The following is a 20,935-nucleotide window of genomic DNA, read 5'->3' as shown; positions in this document are numbered from 1 at the left end:
GGCGAGAACCCGGAGATGTGCTTCACCTCGCCTCCCCCACCTGAGGGTTGGTGTTGGCAGGCTGGCACATCCCCTGTCCTTATTTGGGGTTTCCGGCCAAAGCTTCCCGCCAGAGTGGGGGGTTGCAGTGGCCTGGGGAAGCTCACAGAGGTGGCATGCCTTTGAAGCTTCCCCCTGCCCATCCTGGGGGAGGAGATTTAGCACCTCGCCCAGGATGTGCATTGTTGCAGGCCCAGGAGAGCAGGGGCTCTCCCACCCAGGGGTCCAGCAACATGTCTGCTGTGTGGCAGCCTCAGAGCAGACGTGGATTGTAGGTTAGGTTTAAGGGGGCATCTCTAAGATGCCCTCTGGGGTGCTTGGTACATTAAATCCCACACTGGCATCGTTGTTATACGCTTAATGATTACCCAATACGACGCAAGCATAGGACAACGACCAACAACGATTTGGCAGTTGTATGGCCTGATCCTACCCTCACAAGGGGTAAGTGATAACCACTTGTACAAACAATACTCTTGTACCTGTACGCTCAAAGCCTGTTCTAATTATTAATCATACTCAAATTTTGTATTCACAGCACCCGGCTGGGTAACCTGTGAGTTATTTTCTTTCACTTCCAACACGGTGACACTACCTTTACACATTAGGCATCATTACCACCGTTCAGGTATACATGCTAAATAGTAAGGGTGGGCGTAGTTCGCGAAGTAGCACTTCGCGAAGCTACGCAAAGTGAAGTTCGCACTACGCGAGCTACGCGTAGCACTTCGCAAACTGCGTAGTAACATGTTCGCACTGTGCAAGATGTTGTTTTCAATGATTGCACAGTGCGGACAAGCAACCGGCACTGTGCAATCATTGAAAATGGCATCTTGCACAGTGCGAGCTGTAGTTTTCTGCTGCTCGAGTAGATTTTTACTCGAGCGGCAGCTTTCTCAACGCGAACTGGTAGTTTCTCATCGCGAGCGGTCGCGAGCATACGCGACCCCTCGCAATGAGAAACCTGACCTCCTCGCGTTGGGAATCTCGCCGGGAGGTTTATTTTCGATGATCGCGAACAAGGAAAAAGTCTCGCCGGGATGTCATTTTGCTTGCTCGCGGTCGCCAACTTGACGTTGAGGACCGCGAGCAAGCAAAAAATGACCGCAGCACTACGCAACACTACGCTACGCGTGTTCGCACTGTGCTACGTGCAGTTCGCGTAGTGCGAAGTAGCGCGAACTTCGCAAACTACGCGAGCGTAGCGTAGTGCTTCGCCCAGGCCTACTAAATAGTAGTTTTTTGCTACCCTCTTCTCTAAATAGGACTCTACACTGATGGTATTATTATTATTTTATTTTTAGGTGTCCCAACATTAGAAGGTCCTGAAGAGACCCTTTATTTCAAATAGGGTCGAAACGCCGTTGACAATAAATAAAGTGCATGCCTTGGATCTGCTTGAGAATCGGTGGGTGTTCTCTCACAGCATGATTCTAACACCCGAATGCCACCTCATTTAAGCATAGCTCGTGTCTTCCAACAGATGGTGGCGTGGGCACTCCTGTCTTCTCCTTTCTGCTGGGACCCTGTCTTTGACCTCTGAGGCTCCTGTGCATTCTTTTGTAGTGAATTTGAGGAAGGTAGGTGCTGCACACCAAGCTCTATTACACCAAGCTCTGTGCTCTCTGCCCTCTCAGTGCGAATTGCAGAGGGAAGGATTTGCTCACCTAGGGTTGTTCTCTTCGCCGGGCATATCCCTGCTCGCTGCCATACTACCTGATACCGCTGGCTACCTACTAGGACCACTACCTTTTCTCTGCGACTTACTGCCACACAGCCTTCTGTCGGCTAATCCTACCACACCTGGTAATTTGACGGCTATCTGCAAGGGTTGTGGCCGTCTGGCCCTCCGGATCCTCTTAAACACGCCACATAATTTCTCCTAGCTCGGCGCTTGGGGGAGTCTCTAGTCAATTTCGCTAACCACGGAGACAACCAACTAAAACCTTCAAAATGGCTGACCGTGAATCTAAGTTGCTGCACAAGAGAAATAAAGGGGAACCCTCACAGTCCGATTCACCCATCAAAGTGAAACCAGATATCAATGGTACATTGGACCTAATCCTTAAAAAGCTGGCTGATGTCCATGAGTTAGCCAAATCAACCAAACAAACCACAGAAACTATACAGCTGGAGATAACGGCCATTAGAGCTGATATGAACACGGTGAATAACAGACTTTCGGTAGCTGAACAGAGGATTAGCGATGGTGAGGACATTGTAACCAAGTCATGCAATGAAACGAATTCCCTGAAGAATATGTCATGTATGCTCTTGAGGCAGTCAGCTGAGTTGGAAGACCGTAATCCCAGAGGCAACATCCGAATTCTTGGTGTTCCGGAGGGGTCGGAGGAGGCTCTAGGCTCCTGTTTAGCCTTTTTAGAGGACTGGATTCCTAAATTTACGGGCATATCGTTTGATCAACCTTTTGAATTGGACAGAGCACACAGAATCCCCTCATTTAAATCCTCACCAAGGCAGGGGGTCCGTCCAATTATCTGTAAGCCTCTGCGATTTCGACCTGTAGAAGCATTACTTAGCTATGCCCGGAAAAATCATCAACTCACCTGGAAGGGTCACAAAATTATTTTCACCCAAGATTTTTCGAAGCCTACTGTTGACATACGTAAGGGTTTCCTAAATCTAAGGTACAAGTTGAGGAACAAAGTTATCCTGTTCTCCTTTGTCGGTCCCACAAGGTTTAAGATCACTGAAGGGGGAAGACACCTATTTTTCAACGATCCCAGAGACCTTGCGAATTATCTAGAGGGCCCTCCTACCCCAGACATGGACTCATCACAGCTTTCTGCCAGTAAGAGGAAGTCCTCGCCAGGCCCGGTGTAGTGCAGACACTGTGTTGTCTTTGTTCCTCTTATCATTGTCTTCTTCAGAAGTTCCGGCGCATTGTATTGAATCATATGTATTTTGATGTTTTGATGTTTGTACAAGTCCTTTATTGGTTGGGATGGTACTAGGATGTGACGGTATTTGTTTCTATTTAGGCTTACACTTTTAGGGTTGAGTAAATTGTGTGGTAAGAAAACAAATTAAGCGGCATAATGCGGCACATTTTGTAATAATATAACTTCATTATTTCATTATTTTTAAACTTGGTAACCCTGGGCATTGGTTGTACCTCATTAGTACCATATTAACACCCAAATATAGCAATAAGCAACAAAAATATGACCAGTCCCGTTTGATCTAGTCTGAGTGTCTTCCAGCACACAGCTACATGCGTCTCTGCATGTTTAGTATTTTTTGTACCATTTTAGCTAGAAACTATTTTTGTGTGTGTAAAATCTGCAGATTATGTGGCAGATTGTGGATTGTGTGGCAAATGCAACAAATCTATAATTATGCGAAAATCACTATCGCCGCACAATAGCTTAGTTCCAGTGGCACTGATTGTGTTAAGATCTATTGTGGCCTTGCCAAAAGGGAGCTGAATATATCAAATTTCACTCTTCTAGAGCAAAGGCAGCTTGTTTGTCATTGTCCATGGAGGTGGCTGTTTCAAATATATGCTGAGCAGCGATATGCGCCTTAGCTCTCACGTTTTTCCAAGCATTTTGTATTTGGAAGTTAGAATGTATGGTCGTTTGCTCATTACGTTTTTCAGGGTTTTCTGATGTAACCATTCTTTCAGATCCACCACCTGAGAAGGGCATTGCTGTGGTATCTATCCAAAAGGTGAGGAATCTGCAGGTAGAAATATATATCAGAAGAATAAGTTACTTTCCTTTGATAGCAATATTTCTCTTCCATCTACCTGCAGGATCCTCACCGATCCCAAACACCTCCCCGTTTTGAGGAACATTCAAAGTTGCAACTTGAAACGATTGAGTTCCTGTTGGCAATGTCTCTCCCTTTTAACGGCTTGAAAAAAGTGGAATTGACGTTGGAGTGCCGGGTTCTTCATTATATCACTCAGTTGATGTCACATCCAGGGTGGTACCCGATGCCGAGATAGAGCCAAATGCCATCTTTGTTCGTTGAGGAGAGCAATAACAATTTTCAAATCCAGTTTGGTGCCTAAGGGATATTCAAAAGGTGTGGAATCTGCAGATAGCTAGAGTTTCCACCAGAAAGATTGTTACTGAATGTAATTAATGTGTTCTTTTGTACCATAGGATTTGGAGGCCTCCGGACAGGCATAAGTAATGTGAGAGATTTCTGTTAGTTTGGGGTGCGGAGCTTACGCGCGTTTCTCATAGAGGGTCATTTCAGATAGGCACGCTCAGGATTGGAATAATTCAGTTTTTTTTGTTGGTGAGAAAGGTCACTAGTATAAAGAACTGCTTTTAATGGGGCAAGTCTGTTTTTGGAACGCCAGTGATGAGGGCTGATCCTTTTTAGGTCTCGGCTAGCGAAGGCTGCGCTTGCGCAGTCTCGCTTGCGAGATTTAATGTTTTTCAGTAGTGGGGCTTGAACCCGCCCCTCTTCTACATTGGCTGGCCTCTTAAATGCTGGTCAGCCATTGGAGAAGAGCTTTGTCTGTCGAAACAAGCCCCGTCTTTTTTGGATTCGGGGCGTGTTTTTACACTTCTTTCTCTTTTTGAAGCCCGTCCCTTTTACACTGGTGGGCGTTTTTGTGTATTTTCTTTTTTTTACAGGGACGTTCTCGTGTTTATTAGGTCTCGGCTACCGAAGGCTGCGCTTGTTGATCTTCGGGTCGAGTTCGCGCTATATAAATATGCACAATCATAGGTGGCTTTGGAGAACGCTATTCGTGTCCTTTAGTTGGCGGGGAGTGCTTTGGTTCTGTTCTCACGGCGGCTCCCTAGGTCACAGGACGGGCGCACAGTTGATCGAGCCAAGCCCACTGTGTGCGCGGCGACGTTGCAGTTGCTGGAGCCGAGCCCCGTGCCCGGGCTGAGCAGAGGGCGAAGCATGCACTGAGCCTCGGAGCGGGAGGCGCTGGGATTGCAGGGTCGCTGCTGACCAGGCGAGGAGGACACGGAGCCCATGAGCTACAGCGGGCCGGGCGGCAGAAGCCCGGGAGCCGGCGTGGAGAGCGGTGCTGGGCTGCCCGGGCGCAGCTGCTAATGGTGTTGTGCCTGCCCGCCGCCGCAGGGACAGCCGAAGCGGCAGTCCAGGCATGAGTACCCGAGTGTACCATGGCGAGTGGTTAGGGGCGAAACTGTACTATGGAGCGAGACTCGATTGAACCCCCTTGAATATTTCGGGGTTACGGGTGAGACAGCGGCATGCAGAGTGACGATGGGTGATACTGTAGTATGGAGTGAGCCTCCATTGCCGTCTCTTGCATGTTTCAGAGTGGTATAGTATGGGCGAGACTTCATTGAACTTACTCAGTAGCTTCGGGGTGGTTATGGGTGGAACTGTGCCTTCGTTGAAGTGAGACTGACTTGATCTCGGAATTCTTCTGTGATTTTGGGGGGGGGGGGGGGGGGGGGGGGGGAGTACCCTTCCGGCGAGTCCTGATAGTTAACATGCAGCAGGCTTCATGCGCTGTGTATAAAAACTGACTAAGTTCGAAAGTGCCTAAAGACAGTTCTTTGTGTGTATAAATGGATTGCAGGGTCCAGAAGGGATTTGTGAAGCCCCCGCTGGCCGTGCCCAATGCTGGCGTTGCCGATCAACAGGCCGCTGCCTAGTGTTGATTCCACCTTGTACGACCTCACACTATGCCCTCCTATTTCACTTTTGTGGTTTATTTTTCACCCCTTCTATAGTCTTGTGTCACTGCTTCCCCGTCTTTCCCTATTCTGCCTCTCTCTCTCTCTTGCTGTGGGTCAAAGTGGGGTGATGAACATGTCACAGGTCCACAGTGAGTGCGGACGCCCACCATCTGCAAATAAGACCCGCAAGTTTCCTAGATAGCGTGCACTCCTTCACATACCTCAACATTGTTTTGGGGCACCTTTGCGGCGCTTACAGGGAACTCGTGGGTATGCGGTTTAGATGTGTTAAGAGTAACCCTTCGGCTTCTACTACAACACGCGCTCCGCTGCCACCTAAGAGTTCATCCTGGTACTCGAGGCGGTGGGGTGCCTGGACCAGTTAGGAGTGGCTTTGCCTCCGAGTTGCAGATACCGACTTGCAGGCCTCCGACACGTCTGCATAGCCGCTTTATCCGTGGAGCTGCCCATGTGATAGATGTGTTGGGATGTAGTATGTACGTGTGTTCAGCCTTGCCTCCTACCAGAGTCTCTGTGCGTGTTATATGTGTGGCCAGCACGGTGCCCCTGCCGTCCATCTGGCTGTGCATCTGATTTCTCTACCTGTCAAGTCTCTGGCCATCCAGTATGTATGTGTGCCAGTACCGCACTGCCCTCTTCTAAACCGATCCCTGCACTGTGCATGTCACGCGTCCGTGTACATTCTCCTCACGTGCTGCATTCGCCCGTGTCTGGATCCCCGCTGCTGGTTCCCGGGTCTCTGCGCCCACTCTGCTCGGTGTGCCCGTGCTAGTCTATCGCGCCCTCATTGTCTGCATGTGAGATGTGTGTGTACGTTGCGTCGGGCTCCCTCTACCTGTGTACCTGTCCGCTTACGAGGTGCACCTATCTGAGGTATCCGGGGCTTCCATTCCCTGTTACCTTCCAGATCTCTGGCACCCATCTAAGCGTGTGGGATGGGGGTGTGCACCGCATGTATGTGTGGGTTCATTTCTATGCACTGTATAGCCGTCATGCCAGCCTCTAGTACACTTCACTCCCTCGCACCCTTTACCATCAGTGATAGAACGATATAAGTTGCACCAAGTTTGTATTTTACCATGGATTGCATTGCCTCGATGGCTGCTCGTGTACCGCCTATAGATGCCTGTAGACCTTCACACGTGTGTATAAAACACACCCGATCTCCCCTAGCAGTGTGCGTGTAGTGCGCGCAGGACGTTCTGTGGCGTTGCCTGTCCAAGATGCGTGGGTCTCGAGATGTGTAATGTGTGTACACCTGCTTGTTTGGGAGATTGCGCGCAGGATGCTCTTGCACCTGGTTGTGTCACACCCCTCTCGGTGGTTCACTCCTAGCGCCTCCCATCTCCTGGGTCACCCCGTCACCCTTCCCTGTCGGCTGCAGGCAGACCCGGGTAGCCCTAGGTGGGCGATTGCCGTACACGCTGGCTCTCCTGAGAGGGCTATGCCTGAGTTGTGTGTGGTTCTGTATGTGTTTGTGTGTGTGTGTGTGCGGCTCTGTGGATGTGTGTGTGTTTGTGTGTGGCTTTGTGTGCGTGGCTCTGTGTGTGTGGGAAGCTGTGTGTGTGTGTGTGTGTGTGTGTGTGTGTGTGTGGCTCTGTGGGTGGCTGTTTTTGTAGGTGACTGTGGGTGGCTCTATTTGTGTGTGGGTTGCTCTATGTGAATAGCTCTGTGTAGGTGGCTCTGTGTGTGGGGGTGGCTTTGTGTGTGTGGCTCTGTGTGTGGGTGCAAATGCAATAGGTCTCGCATTTGAGAGAGATTAAGCTATTGACGTAAATAACAATGCCGTTTCTTTAAATGTTTTAAAAACAAAAACATAAACAAAAATGTCATGAGCAATGCCAATAGCTCTAACTTTAACAATGCCGAGACCATTGCATTGTAAATGATTGTTCAGGTTGCAAGTATACTATTTCCTCTACATGTTTAAAATCCTGAGGGGGATGGTTGGTTTCAAATTCTTGAGTGTCTGGAAGTGTAATCTGGCACTTTTAGCCATAGGCCATGCTTGCACCTTTAGGTTTAGATTTTTGCCAGGAAGGAAATTAAGAATTTTTACAATCCGGTCTACTTTGGCATTTCCAAGTCCTTTTGGTTTGAAGGGAGAAAAGCTTGTTTGCTGTGTTGGAGCTTGGGTTTAGGATAAGCAATTCAGTTTTTAAAATGTTGGATTTTAGTCCTTTTGTCTCATCTGTTTGTGTAAGTGGTGCAGGGAAGATTTTAATCTTGGATATGGATTTCCTTTTTAATATAGTTTGGGAACAAACACCTTTGTGCAGTTTTAGCCCATTCTGTATTAGAAGGGGAAAAGACGTGCTGACTGTTTAGCATTTAATTACCTCACCTTAACAATAATGCATGAATTGCGGTTTTTCTTTTTCTTTTACCATCAGGGAAGCCACTAAAGAGAGAGAGGAGAAGAAGGTTGAGGTCACAGTGGAGGAACTGGAGGAGAAAGAGCAGGTCACACCCAGAGGAAGAAAGACTGCCAACAGCCAAGGCAGACGAAAGGGCCGTATTACAAGATCAATGGCCAACGAAGCTGCAGCAGCAAATGCTGCCACCATCCCTACCCCCAGCACCACCCCCACAGCTACAGAAGAACCTCAGCAAACACCAGCCCCACTTGCAGCCCTACCATCAGAGCCTTGTGAGTATTAATTGGGTTGAAGGAATGCAAGATTTGCAAACTGTTTGTTCAATAAGTTGAGCATTTTTCTTTTCCAAACATTAGAAACTGATCTGGTAATTTAACTTTTGAGTGCTATAACTAATTATTTTTGTGTTTCGATTTTGATTTTAATAGCTACATTATTTATAAGACATGGCATGTAGCATTAACGTTTAACTGAAAGAGACTGTAGTTACAGATTCCTTACCTTTAGAATTTCCCCCAGGCGTCGGACTGGATCCGGAAGATTTTTTCTTTAGCAGTATTCCTGCTCGTCAGCAGGGGGCATCTGTCATCTCTGTGTCTGGCGTCGTGTTCGTCCAGATGACTTCGTAGTGTCTATTTAGACGCGACCCCTTTGTGCTGACGTCCGTTCTTCCTTTTTCCATGCCAGCCTTGCGCAGATCCGGAGAGAGCTTGCCCGTTAGGCAAGTCTTGACTAGCCTTTTTCGACTTTTTGTTGACGCCTTTTTTGAGTCTTCGACTCCTGGTGCACAAGGAATGTCCCTTCGCCGAACCGAAGTCAAGCCTTGTGACTCCTGTCATAAGCTGATGTCCGTCATGGATCCGCACCTCATGTGTCTCCAGTGCCTCTGGTGACTGGAGCACAACAGAAATCGTGTTCCAACTGTCTGGCCATGAACCTGCAGTCTTTGAGGAAGGGGTCCAGGAAAGCTTTGGGAAGCCCAGCAGTCAGCTCCGCGTCGCTCAAGGTCCCGGTCGAGAGGAAGGTCTTGGGACAGGTTGCGGAGCCACTATCACCATTCGTCTTCCAAGTCTTCGTCCTCGGGTAAGTCGAAGCACAAGAAGAACGCAAAGAAGCACCGTCGCTGTTCGCCTTTGCCCCATCGCTCTCCGGCTCCTCCCCCGGATCCTGCTTCAGGGATGGCTCCGCGCTTTCTTCCCTTTCTAGGCACCGGCACGTCCCCATCCTAGCTTCGTGCTTTTTACGAAGCGCTTCACAGCATCTTTTGGCAGCCCGATTCTGCTGGCATGCCTTCGGGCCCTGCGGACTCAGCTGGGTGCCTTGGGCCTTCGATGCCAGCGGCTGCGGTGCCAGAAGGCCCCCGAGGATCCAGGCCTGGATCTGGTACGGCGTCAGTCGACCTCACAATACCTTCCACAGCGCTGATTCCAGTGATGGCGTCAGTTGTGCCTCCGACCAGCGTCGACACCAGCCTCACCCCGACGTGGACACGGCACCGGACTAGTGTTGAATGGCTCCGGACCGGCGTCAATCAACATCAGTACCAGCGCCGGGGGGTACTTTTGTACCCCTGTTCATTCCTGTTGTTTCTTTACGCCCTGAGTTTCAAACAAGGAAAGGGTGAGGAGGGCTGGGAGGGGTCTGTGGACTCTTTGGCTAACCAGCTTGAAGAGATGGACTGGTGAGTGAACCTGGGTGATGCCCGTGGTCTTGATTCCTCCCCAGACCATGGCATGCTCTCCCCCTCTTCCGTGGCTACGAAGGAGGGAGCTTCCTATATAGTGGTGTTACGTAGGGAGGCTGAGGCCTTGGGCCTTGAGCTTCCTACGGTGGCATTCAGGGCTAACCTGACGGAGGTGCTTTAACCAGCAGAGGCCTCTTTGGAGCCCCTTCTGCCTTTAATGAAGCCCTCACCGACGTCCTTCTGGGCACTTGGTGCAAGCCCAGCACAGGGGCTCCTGTCGCCAGGATGATTTCCCGTTGCCACCACCCGGCCCCTAGCAAACCACTTTTCCTCTTCCAACACTCAACCCCCGAGAGCTTGGTGGTCCAAGCCTTGTCTTCTGAGGGCGAATTCCTTCTGATCACCCAGATAGGGAATCCAAGATGCTGGACCACTTTGGGAAGAGGTTTTCTTCCGCAAGCTCAGCGCTGCGGTTGGTGAATACCGCATACCTCTTGGGCTGTTATACCCATTCGGTGTGGGATGCGGTTGTGTAAGTGCTGCTACAGTGCAGTGGAGGAGGCCGGGCCATTCTCCCCCACGCAGTGGTAGAGATGCAGCTAAGTTCACCATCAGATGTGGGTTGGAGACTGCCTAGACTCTGGGCAGAACAGTTTCCACGTCAGTAGACTTGAGGCGCTATGCCTGTTTGAGGACGTCTGGTTTCTCTAAGGTTGTCCAGTCCACGCCGTTGGACAGGCCCTTTGATGGCAGTTACCTTTTCGGTGCTGAGGCAGAATTGGTGCTCAAGCGTATCAGGGATTCTAGGGCTATCGCCAGGTCCTTGGGCCTCGCGGCAATCTCTTGCCCCACGTAGTCTGCTTTTCGCCTCTTTCGTGGCTACGGAAGGGGCCTCCACCACATTCTCAGTCCGGCCACTGGCCCATGTAAGATGCCCAGCATCTATTATATGCTGATGACATGGTTATATGTACCCGCCACCCGGAAGATAACCTAAGTGAACTTATCAGAGAATATGTCCGATTTGATTACTATGCGGGACTCAGCATTAACTGGTCTAAGCCGGTACTGATCCCCTTCATCCCTCCTACAGCACAACCACAGGTAGACTACCCTTTACAATGGCAGACGGAGCCTGTCTAGTATCTGGATGTGTGGCTTCATAGGGATCCGAAAGTAGTACTTACTCCAGTATTGGAACTTTCATAGATTCCCATAGCTTGTATCATTCTCCGTCATCGGAATGGGAGTCTCGATACCTAAAATAACATAGCAGTAGGTACAAAGGAGAAAGAAAAAAGGCCTAGGCCTCATTCCCTTTTGTAGCATATCTACCTCTTTTTGTAAAAGAGACCAAAATAAAGCAACAACCAATTAGATTAGACTCACCCCACAGAACCCTCCTGAGAGAACCTCAGAGCCTCATATGTATGACTCTGTTCAGCAATCTGGGTCTGACTCTCAACAGGGAGAAGTAGTCTCTCTGTCCGTCCAAGAGAGCACGGTTCCTAGGGGCTATCTTGGACATGTCTCTCAACAAGGCTTCTCCAACCTTCAAAAGGCAAGAAAAACTAAGGTCCTTGGCTCATTTGTTGAGAAAAAGAAAGTGTCTTTCAGTACGCCGTTACAAATCCCTTCTAGGAGTGATTTCTTCATGCATCCCTATGATACCCCACTGCAGATTGCGGATGCGATCTCTTCAAGAGCAACTAGACATGCAGTGGCAACAAGTTCACGGCTCTTTCGACGACAAGGTGGTGATTACTGCGGCAATGAAAGAAGCCGCCTTGTGGTGGACACAAGAGGAGAATTTATCCCAAGGTCATCCTTCGTAAGCAATCCGGCTCCTGAAGTTGTCACAACAGATGCCTCGCTGGACGGCTGGGGTGCAGTGCTTCAGGACTTGCATGTAAGCGGGCATTGGTTGCCCACGCAGCGCCTCCTTCATATCAACCTCCTGGAGCTCAGAGCGATTCGTCTGGCTCTTCAAGCGTTTCTTCCGCGGTTGCAGGGTTCGGCGGTTCTTGTCCACACGGACAACACCACAGCCATGCATTACATCAACAAGGAAGGGGGTACCAGATCTCTTCCGTTGTCGCAGGAGGCCCAAAGGATTTGGGAATGGCCGATCCTACACAGAATATCGCTCACAGCGGAACACCTTCCAGGAGTGCTAAACGAAAAAGCGGACAGACTCAGGCTTTCGTCAGTCAGCCACGAGTGGCAGCTAAACCAGATGGACTTGGAGGACATTTTTCACCAGTGGGGCAAACCCTCAATAGATCTCTTTGCTACCCCGGAGAACAGAAAATGCCAGTTTTACGCAAGCAAAGTTCACCATCGCGGATCGCTTTGGAATGCGCTTTCGATAGCTTGGTCAAGCGCATTTGTGTACACTTTCCCCCTATTCTGTTAATCGCGAGGATACTCAGGAAGATCAAGACTGAGCCATGCAAGATGATCCTAAAAGACCCAGCTTGGCCGAGGCAGTTTTGGTTCACGGAGCTTCACCTTCTTTCTCTGGTCCCTCCACGTCCTCTACGGGCAATCCCGGATCTTCTCACGATGTCCCAGGGCCAGATCTGGCATCCAGATTCTCGTTCCTTACACCTCTCAGCATCGCTCCTGACTAGCGAAAATTCCTAGATCTTAATCTCTCGGACGAAATAAGGGGTGTTCTCTCTCATTCTAGAGCTCCTTCCACTAACAAGACTTACCGTCTCAAATGGAAACGCTTTTGCATCTGGTGCCAACGGCAAGGTGTGGATCCTTTGTCTCAGCCTCATCAAGTTCTTCCTTATTTCCTGTCCTTGGCTAAGACAGGTCTGGCTCATTCGTCCATAAAGGTTCACTTGGCTGCAGTTTCTCGCTACAGACGCAATGCCTCTGGGCCTTCTCTTTGGTTCTCTACAGGGCTCGAAAAATGTACTCGCTCGCAAATGCGAGTCAATTTCTTCCAGGGCGAGACAGTTTTCAGGTCTACTTGACCGGCCTGGCGAGTGAGCTTTGTCGCTGTGCTAAAGTGCAGTGCCGGTTGAAGGCTCTAGAGGGCAGCTGGGTGAAATGTTCAGGAACTGCCGTGCCAAAATGCGGGAAAAGAAAAGGTGTTGATTGGCCGATTGTCACGTGGGCTCGGTCTGCTGAGGCCTAGTTGCAATCAACCAATCAGATCGTAGCTAATCTCTGCACACTAAGGTGTACACGCTTCTCATTGGCTGATTACAATGAGCCGCAGCAGGATATACTGACGGAGAAGCGTGTAAACTGTCTTTGCCAACCCCTGTACCCAATTCACTTGACCGGAGGCAGGCCATGAACGACACTGGTGCCCTAGTAAAGTAGAAGTTCTCCTCCTGCACCTTGGGTGTTTAACCTTGTTTCTGGGAGCCCTGCGAGTGGAGCTCTGCCCGTGATGTAAGCCTGCGCCTGCAGAGGACAGCTCGATATCTCTGCGGGGGACCCTACGGTAGGTGCGCTTGGATGGGAACACCGCCGCAGGTCAGGGGTTTTTGCTCCGATTGTTGGGGAGAGTGGCTTTGAAGGGGATTGACGCACAGCGGGGGCTATTGTTACATTTGTTATTGTTTCAGACTTCAAGTCTTCTATCCTGGAAAAGCACAAACGTACCGGCAACGTAAATAAACCTAGTTGACTAGAAATTAGGCATTAGACAGACATAATTATAATTAACGTGTGCGATCACATTAGCACTGCGAACTGCCTGTGATCAGAAGGTTGATAGTGCTCAAAGAACCACAGCTAGATTAGAGGCACATGAAAAAGGTTTGAGATTTCAAAACTGCAAAGCATTCATAGACTCTAATAGAGGGAGGCCAGAGGGCACTCACTGCACGTGCCTCATCCAATGGTAGCTCGCGAGGTGCCAACAAGCTGCCTGCAGTGCCCATCGAGGCGCCAGATGGAAGCGCAGGAAATTTTGTATTTTCTCACAGCTTAGATGTTGGATTACCCAGCTCTACAAGGCGGGTGCAGTCGGGGGGTGCACCGGCGGGATGTAGAGGGTAAACAGCGCCCCACGATTCCCTTTGTTATTTTAATTACAAAAATATTTAGCTGCATAATATGATCTATAGTAAGGAAGGAGTGAATGGGTGGGTTGGCAAAGATAAGAGGTAAAAATATAAGGAGGCTGGAGAAAAGTGGACAAGAACGAAAATATATGTCCACTCCAAATTGTACAACCAATCACGTTAAACGCCGATCTTTTTATTTCCCTGAGTGATTTTTTTATTAATTGTATATGAAGCACGGCCGTTCACAAGGAGGATCTGGCTGGCGCCGACTTCATTAAGTTGAAAGTCCAGGACGAGGAGCCCACTAGGAAGTGCAGCAGATGTATGAGCAGGTTGTAATCACAATCTATGGTGTGAAATCGCACTGAAAGGCTTCACCGTCGCTTGACAGACAGGTCCCCACGTCAGCGACCTGAATGACGATATCATGTCACGTTCAAGCAGGGCAGTTTTGTTTATGTGGCCCTAGTTGTGCTTACACAGCATGCCTGGTCTGATAGCTGGGACATAAAATACAAATGCAAGAGCCCGTAAAAACGTTCCAGTCATACAGTTACTTCTGTCCCAAGCCAGGGTGCGATCTGCCCTTTCCTAGGCTGTGCTCTAGTATGTTTAAGGTACAGCAGTGTACCGAGTACTGGGAAGAGTGTTTATCCGGGGCCATACTCTAATATGTTTAAGGTACAGCGGTGTACTAGAGTACTGATAAGAGTTTTTGTTTTGCAGATTTATATAGCGCTTATTCGACATGAAGGTATTGGAGTGCTTTACATGAGCACCAGTTACGTTACACAAGGACACACTCATTTTTGTTAGGCACGGGAGATTAAGTGATTTGCTCGGAATCACAGGATGCTGAGCCACCGGAGCCGTACTCTAGTATGTTTAAGGTACAACGGTGAACCTGAGTTCTGCGAAGAGTATTCATCCAGGGGCCACGCTCTAGTATGTGTAGTGTACCCAAGTACTGCTAAGAGTGTTTATCTTAGGCCGCACTCTAGTATGTTTAAGGTTCAGTGGTGTACCCGAGTACTGATGAGTGTTTATCCAAGTCCATGCTCGTAACTTTCAAAACATTGCAGTGAGAATGGTAATTAAGCTAAAAAATGTAATCATGTCTTACTGGTCATAGATAAACTGCGCTGCAAATGTTTTGAAGAAAAAGTGTATGCAACCAATTTGTGGGTCTAGTACAGTGATGTTAGGTCGAGTAGAAAATTCTAGTCACTAGACCTGCAGGTCAAGTACGATTTTTAAGATTTGTCGAGCCCTGCTCTAGAATTGTCAAGCAATTTCTCAAAGGCCTATTTCGAGTTTTTCCTCCTGTGAGGCCTACGCCTCCCACATGGCATTTGTACTTGGTTCTCATCCAGCTGATGAAGCCTCCTTTTGAACCAGTTCATAGAGTGGATTTGAAATTCCTCTCATGGAAATTAGCACTCCTTCTTGCTCTTTCTTCGGCAAGACGTATTGGACAATTACAAGCTCTCACAATCCAGAAACCTTTCCTCCAATTCAAAAGGAATACAGTAATTCTACGGACTAATCCAAAATTCATACCAAAGGTGCCCTCAGATTTTCATTTAAATGAGCCGTTAGTTCTCAAGGCTTTCTTTCCTCAGCCGTCTACACCGGCGGAAAGGGCACTTCATTTGCTCGATGTGCAGCGGTGCTTGAAATTTTATCTGGACCGTACTAAAGACTTTCGAAAATCTTCTCAATTGTTTATTGCATTCAGTGCTCTTCGCAAAGGCTTACCCCTGTCCAAGCAGGATATTGCTCGATGGATCTCCAGTGCTATACAGTTCTGTCATTCTGCAGCGGACAAGCCTCTAGAGGGCAGAATTAGAGCACACTCGACAAGGTCCATGGCTTCCTCTACGGCTCTCTTTGAGGAGGTCCAGATTAAAGACATCTGCCGGGCTGCAACTTGGAGCAGCGTGCACACCTTTACAAGACATTACTGCCTGGAGACCTTTCTTCCCTCCTTCCTTTCTTATGGTTATTTGCATATTTTGCTATGTGTTTCTTATGTGATTGCATTTAGTTTTATGTTTTCTTAAAAAAAAATAAAAAAAATGAGATGGTTAAGGTGAATGAGATGTCTCTAGGGAAGCAAAATGTTTTGTGACTGCTACCTACTCTGATACAAGCTATGGGTATCTATGAAAGTTCCAATACTGGAGTAAGAAACAAGTTACTTACCTGTAACTTTGGATCTCCAGTATTGGTAACTTTCATAGATTCCCATGCGCCCATCCTCCTCCCCTGGGAAAGCTCAACCCTCGGCAGGTTTGGTTGTACTGTTACTGTGAGAAAGTGCTATCTTTCTTGCATGGTATGCCCCCACTTTTTGCTGAATTGCTGAATGTACTTTGAGTGTGCCCTGGACTTCTGCCAATCAGGTGCCCAGGGCCTATGTTCATTCCCTAAAACACAAAACACAAATTGGCAAACCCTGGCCACATGTCAGCCCCTGGTAAACGGTACCCTAGGTACCCAGGGCCTTGTGACCAGGGAAGGCCTCTAAGGGCTGCAGCACTCATTGTGCCAACCTTGGAGGCCCTGTACCCTAACACACACACACTGCCCTTGCAGGCTGAGGGTCTGGGTACAAAACAAAGAGTCGACATGGCACACATCCCTGTGTGCCATGCTCACCACCTACACTGCCATGGCATACATCAGCCACCCCTCTAGCTGGGTGCCCTAGACCAATGGTGTGGGCATAGGAGCAGGAGCCTTGTGCCCCTACAGTACCCAGGTCCATTCCTGGGCACTGTAAGTGCAGTGCTGCCATTTAAGAGTATATGGTGCTGGGAGCTCGTCAAACACGAACTCCACAGCACCATAATGGCAACACTGAAGACTGAGAAGTTTGGTATCAAACTTCTCAGCACATTAAACCCACACTGATGCCAGTGTGGGTTTTAATGTACCAAGCACCCCAGAGGGCATCTTAGAGATGCCCCCTGAAACCTAACCTACAATCCACATCTGTTCTGAGGCTGCCTAGGCTGCCACACAGCAGACATGTTGGTGGACCCCTGTGTAGGAGAGCCCCTGCTCTCCTGGGCCTGCAACAATGCACATCCTGGGCGAGGTGCTAAATCTCCTCCACCAGGATGGGCAGGGGGAAGCTTCAAAGGCATGCCGCCTCTGTGAGCTTCCCCAGGCCACTGCAACCCCCCACTCTAGTGGGAAGCTTGGCCGGAAACCCCAAATAAGGACAGGGGATGTGCCAGCCTGCCAACCCCACCCCTCAGGTGGGGGAGGCGAGGTGAAGCACATCTCCGGGCTCTCGCCATCTTGAAGATGGGAAGCCTTGCCCAATCAGGACTAGGCTACTGCCCCCCTCCCATAGGAGAGAGGCAGGATAGGGGTTGTACCCACCACAGGACAGGGACCCATTGGTCCCTGCCCTTCACCTACCTGTAACGCCCCTAAATCTAGTATTTAGCGGCACCCTGAACCTTCCTTCCCCAGATTCCAAAATCCGAAGAAGAGCTAGAAGAAAGAAGACCTGCCCTGCCGCTGCTAAGAAAAGGAAGACCCCAACTGCTTTGGCCCCAGCCCTACCGGCCTGTCGACCCTCGAACCTGCTCCAACCCGGCATCTCTTGTGGCCAGCAACCTCACAAACCCCGGAGGACCTGACTACCTTTTGACTCTAAGCCCCCTGGGTCTCCCATGAGTAGAGGCTCTACTCAAAAACTACTTCTGATCCCTGGCAGCAGCCTGGAACCGCGAACTCAGAATACTCTGCACCCGCTAAGCCTGGCCTGTGCCGGAGTGAACAAAGACCGCGAGGACGACCCCACGGCGACTGTGACCCGAGTCCGGCACCCAAGGACCTCCCTCGACACTCCTGAAGAAGCCTGCAGCCTCAGAACCAGTTGCCCCCCCCCCCCCAAATGCGATCAACAGAGGGTAAGATTTCCCGACAACAAAAGGCCCCCCGCGCCCTGCTGCACCCTGTGCCCAATCCCGGGGTACCTACCTATTCTCCAACTACCCAACTTACCTCTCGAAGTGGTAGTGGCACCTGAAGAATCTTCGTCCCCGAGCTTGCAGTCTTTTTCTAAACCGGAGATTTCCCATTGAAATCAATTGAGCTCCCGAAAGCTCAAAAGCACCCTGCTCCCAGCAGCCCGAGTGGCCCTGGCAGTGCAACCTCTACACGTATCTACTTCCCCACTTGCCCTGAGTAAGTGACCAGGAGCACATCTCCCACAGCCGCGTGGCCTGCTAGTCAGCAGCCACCAACCAAGGCCTCCCTATCCCTCATAGGATAACATTGGGCCTAACTCTCTCTGCACCCGGCCGCCCTAGTGCCGCTGGGGGTGAACCAACTGTACCTACCTGACCCTGGGGGACCCCTGAGTCTATGCCCAGAACCTCAACTCTGCCAGTCGAGTACTTACTTTTTAACCGATAACTCAATTTGCTCCATAGGGTAACATTGACTGGCTTTTCCTGAAACTTCTTCTAAGTGTGGACTTTTCAAAACTTAAAATATTCACCAAAAATCAGCCGAGTAACGAAAACGAAAATAGTCACCTTCTCTTAGGTGAGCTCCCAGTGCTGGATCTTGGTGCCTAGCACTGACTCTGACAAATACTGTACTTACCAGTAACCCAATTTTCTCCCATAGGAAATCATTGACTGTTTTTCTGTGAAATTTCTTCGGTCAATTTCTGCAAATGTTAAATATTCTTTAAAAATCGTACAATATCTGAAAACAATTACTTACCTGTTTTAGATAAAGGTCCCAGTACTGAGTCTAGGCACCCAGTACTGGATTACAAAAGTAACGAGAACATACTATACCTGCAACTTGAATTTTCTGCCATAGGCAAAATATTGTCTAAAAATCATCACAGTAATTAAGTCGACTTTTACCACTTGATTCCAAGTATTGACCCAGGACTGAATCTAGGATCCAGTCCTGGAATTCCAAAAGTAATCCTAAAAGTAATCTCTGGTAAATAATTTGAAATTTCCATTGAACTCAATGCATCATTGTGTTTAGAATTGTGTTGCCAATTGCAACAACTTATAACTTCCTACAAAAGTTAATTGCATATTGCAAAAGTATTTATATAAAGCATCTCATTCTGAGAAAGTATATTTTAATACCCATTGTTGGTTCTAAAATAAAACAAGCATATATTTTTTATATACAAACCATTGGCCTAGAGTTCAGTTATTGAGTGTGTGAGACCATTTGCTGGCTGAGTGTGTGCAACAAATGATTTACACTGTCCTCTGATACTGCCTTACTGCTCGATCAAGCTACCACTTTAAAGAGTATGGTTATATCTAACTTTAGCCTCTGCCAAACCTCTGGGGACTGTGGACTCTGTACACTCTGTACCTATTTGGGAACAGTATGTACAGAGCCACTTTCTCATAGTTACACAACGGCTACGAAAATCTGAGGCTCTGAGGTACTCTCAGGAGGGTTCTGTGGGGTGAGGCTAATCTGATTGGTTGTTGCTTTATTTTGGTCTCTTTTACAAAAATAGGTAGATATGCTACAAAAGGGAATGAGGCCTAGGCCTTTTTTCTCTCTCTTTTGTAACTACTGCTATGTTGTTTTGGGTACCGAGACTCCCATTCCAACGTCGGGTAATGATACAAGCTATGGGAATCTATGAAAGTTACCAATACTGGAGAACCAAAGTTACAGGTAAGTAACTTGTTTCTTAGTGAAAACTATGGCAAAGTAATTGTTAACTTGGAAGACCAAATAGATCGTTGGATCAGACTCCTCCTCTCTCTAGCAGATAGGATAGAAATACTAAAAATGGTTGTACTCCCGAGATTTCTTCATCTGTTCCTGAATATACCGGTAAAACCCACTCAATACATGTCTAAGACGTTACTCACTGCGATGCTGCAACTGACATGGGCGGGCAAACAAGTGAGGGTGGGCTGGGCGGAATTGACTAGACCATACATACAGGGAGGCTTTGGCGCCCCAGACCTACAACTTTACTATTATTGTGCACAAGCACAACATGCACACTACTGGCTCCATCCGCATGCCCACATCCCGCATATAGCAGTGGAACACAGCAGCGTCAGCCCGATCCCACTGATCACTTATGTATCAGACCCCAGGCAGTGCACACCGAGATAAACCCGGTGTGCTGCACGTCCATAGCATGGCACTCAATGGCGAAAAGCGCACATATGCGCCAGCACTGCCATTGACGAATACCCTAAAATCACAGTAACTCAAGAACTGAAAATGATGACAATATTGGAGGAAATGGGGTTTCGTACAATGTAGGACAGACGTCTTCCAACTGGAGGGCGGGCCTCAAGTGATCCCAAGGGGGTTGCCATGCTCTGGTCAGAAGAAACATTATACCTTGTTTTCAGCCTAAAAAATGAGCAGCAGTAAGCACGTCTGTAATAGGCCCTCATTAACATCCTTTGTCATTTAAATACTGGCTGTGAGAAGGTGCCAAAGAGAAAGGGACTCCAAAACCCCCACTACCATTTCGAATTATCGTAGTGTGTATAATTTTACACATTAGTACGGCCTGCCTCACCAGAATAGTATGTTTGGAAATCGTGTATTTGTTTGCATTTCTAAAACAGTGACAGAACTTAGCTGCAATGTTTAAATATGTCTAGACATATTTAAACATTGCCAGTTTAATAGCATTGTGAAAAATGTTGAGGGGGGGGCCCGGCGATTTATATATTTTTTTTTTCTACACTGTGGTAGTCAGGGGGGTTGGGGGGGGCGCGGAATTAAAAAGTTTGAAGACCACTGATGTAGGATCTGTTACTGAATGGCCAGTTCATATCGCAAATGGACCCCTCCCTTAGCACCCACCGCACTCCCTTAAAGCTATTCGCATATCTACGACTAAGATCAGCTGTGAAAGAGCTGTACTCTACCTTTCCAGCTGAACCACCCACACATAATGCAGTTTAGTTACTCCTCACGGCCCCAAAACGCCAACGTCTAGTGACATCGCTTTATAACGCAACTCAACGTGAACAATATAGAGAATGAGAAAAGGCATTAAGTAGAGAGGGCTGGGATTACAGCTGCGAGCTGTTGCGTTTACGTACGTCTAATTGTAATCTGTGCATAATTTACTTAAAATTTATC

General features: G+C 48.6%; 1 protein-coding gene across 33 annotated transcripts in view; it reads left to right on the top strand.

The window, feature by feature from the left end:
• The window catches only part of NCOR1 (nuclear receptor corepressor 1), a 1,832,391-nt gene that overhangs the window by 631,463 nt on the left and 1,179,993 nt on the right, over window positions 1-20,935 (top strand). For all 33 annotated transcript variants that reach the window (XM_085649294.1, XM_085649293.1, XM_085649281.1 and 30 more), the window contains one exon: window positions 8,099-8,355. In XM_085649294.1, the coding sequence (XP_085505420.1) occupies window positions 8,099-8,355 (257 nt within the window). The remainder of the gene's footprint in view (window positions 1-8,098; window positions 8,356-20,935) is intronic.

The sequence above is a fragment of the Triturus cristatus genome, chromosome 3_2 (assembly GCF_964204655.1).
Source record: "Triturus cristatus chromosome 3_2, aTriCri1.1, whole genome shotgun sequence".
Classification (NCBI taxonomy): domain Eukaryota; kingdom Metazoa; phylum Chordata; class Amphibia; order Caudata; family Salamandridae; genus Triturus; species Triturus cristatus.
This window is presented reverse-complemented; position numbering and strand designations above follow the sequence as displayed.